Raw genomic sequence first — 3,573 nt, forward strand, 5'->3', positions numbered from 1 at the left:
CAGTAAGCCTCAGGCCCAGTCATCCCTGTATTTACTCTTGGGAGCTGCTCTGCTTAGATCTGTTCTAAGTTTCTTGTGTGCTATTCTGGATTGGACTTTCTGGGTGATTATTTTATCTGGGAACTCTGGGATAGAATACTCCTCCAGGAAAGAACACAGTCCTGGGAATCTTCTGTGGCTTGGGGTTTATATAGGTCACTCTCTTCACATCACAGTGCTCATTTTCAAAAGCACAAGTCTCGGTTTATCAACCCTGTTCTGATTTTCACCTGGAAAAAAAAGAGAGAGGCATTTGGACAGACTCTTCACACATGTCAGCAGCTCCAGTTCCCAGGAATGATGCTTCCTAATCTTCAAACCTTGCTTATCCTCCCCAGCTAAGTTGTTCTTCCCTAGGCTAAGTGTCTTACTCCCTGCTGGGTGACTGGGACAGAGCAGGGTGACTGTCCAGCCAAGCTGGGAAATGGGACTGAATCTGCACTGAGGTTATCCTCAATCTGTGGGGCACCCACCTCTGAGCCTGGGAAGTGAGATGGTAGGCTATTCAGGTGAATCTGCTCTCTAGATTCTGAGAGCTGGCATCAGCAGATGGATGAGTCCTAGGCTCGCACCTCTGCCGGCAAAACCTGATCTAATGGCCAGGAATAAGGAAAAGGCAGAGCTGCCTAGAGCTGGGAGGGTGGGGAGACCATAGTGGATTCCGTAATGCCTAGGGGTGGGGACAGCTTGTGGCTGGGTAACTCTGAGCCCCAGGATGGCTGCCCCCAAATACACACCTCTGTTTTTCTGACAGCTTTCTTCTTCTTTTCCGCAGTAAAGACCAGACACTGTAACTAAAGGAATGTGCTCCCTTCCCATGGCAAGATACTACATGTAAGTAATTTTTCTCAGTCAAGGGGTCGGGGGAATCACACGAGAAGGGAAAAGGCTGAGTCAACGGAACGAAGCTCCCTCTGGCCGCAAAAACTCAAGCATTGAATAATCACTCTTCATCCTTCTTCATTCTTGGTGGCAGACTAAGAAATTTGTAAGGAGAGTATTGCTAAGTCCATTTTACAGATCTGGAAATTGAGACTCCAAGAGGTTGCATAATTTTCCTCCATGCCATACAACTACCCAGAAGCAGAGGGTGGGCTCAGACTCCATGTTCTCTGAACTGATATATCTAGCTCTTAGAAAGCTCAATCTTGAGTCCCAGTGGAAGCATTTTTATGGTGACCTTAACTGATACCTGGCTCTTTAAAAAAAAAAAAAAAAAAAAAAGTTTCACTATAGCCCTGGCTAGCCTGGAACTTGCTATGTACATTCGGGTGACCTCAAACTCACAGAGCTCTGCTCACCTCTGCCTTCCAAGTGCTGGGATTAAAGAATTTACCACCATACTGCTCCCTTGACACACTTAGTGGTGTCTAAATAGAATGCTCCATTAGGTGAACTATTAAGTCCCACCCAGTTCCCCAAGTCTGCAAAGAACGCCAGGTGGCAAGGTCTTCACTGGCCTTTGTTCTTAATGAACAAGTGAGCCTGCTTTAAAAACAATAGTGGATCTGTTCTTAAACCGCCATTACCAGCTGTGGCAGAGTCAGAAGGGCTCCTGGAAGTGGTGGCATTGTTCCAGATGTTCTGCTCTCAAAGGTATTGGGAGCTCCCTGGGCTCTGAGAGCAATTGATGGGCATCTCTGGAACCAGCTGGGCAACTAGGCTAATAACAGGCATGGTTTTGATGTTTCACGTGCGTGACAGTTTCTCCCCAGCTTCCCTGATGCATACTTACCCTCCCAGGCAGGTCATTAGATACACAGCCATCCCCAATGACTAATCAGGCCCTGATCTAGTTCTGGTTCGGCCTCCTACATTTGGTCCACCCAGAGTTTACCTCACCATGGCCGGAATGGGGTCAGAATCTAGTGACATAGACTTTATTTTCAGATTTCTCTTTTTTTTAAGTTTACAAAGCAAATCACACTTATTACATCCTCAATTCCTTCGTTAATGAGTGGTTCTGTCAAAAAAAAAAAAATGCAGGCCCAGAAATCTGGGATAGGACTCACTGTGTCCCCAGGATACCTGAGTCTCAAAGCAACTACTCAGACAGCCATAAAAACATCCTCTATCTCTTCACGAGAAGGCACTGGCCACTGTCACTTATGGGAGCCTCTGACTATCATTAGCCTAGGAACTGTTTCTGCCCTTATTGGACAGTGTCTCTCTCCTCTCTGGAAATAATGAATTTACCAAAGGCTCAGTGTGGTGGTCCAGAGTGCAGGGATCGAAAGACACAGTGATCCCTGAAGGCAGCAGGCCATTAACCTTGCCCTCCTATTTCAGAATCAAAGATGCGCATCAAAAGGTTTTGTATACACGGAATGGCCAGCTCCTGATGGGAGACCCTGATTCAGACAACTGTAGCCCAGGTGAGCCTCCGGGGGCCTCTCTTCTGGGACTTGCCCAGTCTCTGCCTGTTACAGGCCCTCACTCATTTCTTCTCTCATGTCTTTAGAGACATGAGAATGCTGTCCCCATGATAATGAGAAGAGGTGAGGGGCAGCTCCAGCCTGTCCTGGTGAGTTCTGCTCACCCTACTGTCTCCATGCAGAAACAGGCCGGGTGTTCCCAGGTCCAGCTGCTCCTTGCTGAGTCATATCTTGCTAAAAAGCCTTCCATCTGCCGTCCCTTCACTGCCTGAATTGCACTCTCTCTTACCTCCCAGAGAAGATCTGTATCCTTCCTAACCGAGGCCTGGACCGCTCCAAGGTGCCCATCTTCCTGGGGATCCAGGGAGGAAGTTGCTGCCTGGCGTGTGTTGAGACAAGAGAAGGGCCATCCCTGAGGCTGGAGGTGAGAGACCCCTCCTCCTTCTGGAGGACACACAAAGTCAGTCTTGCCCCCAGATTGCAATAGCATCTTGCATGTCCCCTCTCTTGTCCTCCGTCTCTCTCTTTGCCTCCAGCAAGGGGATCCTCGCCTTTCGGTATCTACAGGAGGAACATCCTTGAGTAAAGCTCTTTTCTATTGAGTTCTTTGGCCAAGCTCCTGAGCCGTTAGGACCTGACACCCCAAACAGAGCACTCATCTCACCTCACAGCTGGCTCTCTTCTCCCCACAGGATGTGAGCATCGAGGACCTATACAAGGGCGGTGAGCAAGCCTCCCGTTTCACCTTTTTCCAGAGAAGCCTGGGCTCTGCCTTCAGGCTCGAGGCTGCTGCTTGCCCTGGCTGGTTCCTCTGTGGCCCCGTTGAGCCCCAGCAGCCGGTGCAGCTTACCAAAGACAGTGAACCCTCTACCCGCACTGAGTTCTACTTTGAACAGAGTCGGTAAGGAGGCATGAGACTGAAGTCCAACCTAGTGCCCCCAAACTGAGCCCATCTTGCTCAGAGTCTGTGGGAGGCAGAATGATGGTCCACCAATGATGTCTGAAAGCCTTAATCCCCAGAATCTGTAACTATGTTACATTAAATGGCAAAAGGGACGTTTCCTTCGTGGTCCATTTGACCCAATGAAATCATATGAGGCCTCGTGAGAAAGAAGGAGTCGGAAAGAGACTGGGATAAACGTCACTACTAAATTTGAGG

General features: G+C 48.9%; 1 protein-coding gene across 1 annotated transcript; it reads left to right on the forward strand.

The window, feature by feature from the left end:
- Nucleotides 1-841: 841 nt before the first annotated feature.
- Nucleotides 842-3,319, forward strand: Il1f10 (interleukin 1 family member 10). The gene is made up of 4 exons (XM_059259080.1): nt 842-873; nt 2,329-2,414; nt 2,711-2,838; nt 3,107-3,319. Exons 1-4 carry the CDS (start codon nt 842-844, stop codon nt 3,317-3,319), a joined length of 459 nt encoding a protein of 152 aa, XP_059115063.1.
- The last annotated feature ends 254 nt before the right edge of the window (nt 3,320-3,573 follow it).

Source organism: Peromyscus eremicus, chromosome 4 (genome assembly GCF_949786415.1).
Source record: "Peromyscus eremicus chromosome 4, PerEre_H2_v1, whole genome shotgun sequence".
Classification (NCBI taxonomy): Eukaryota; Metazoa; Chordata; class Mammalia; order Rodentia; family Cricetidae; genus Peromyscus; species Peromyscus eremicus.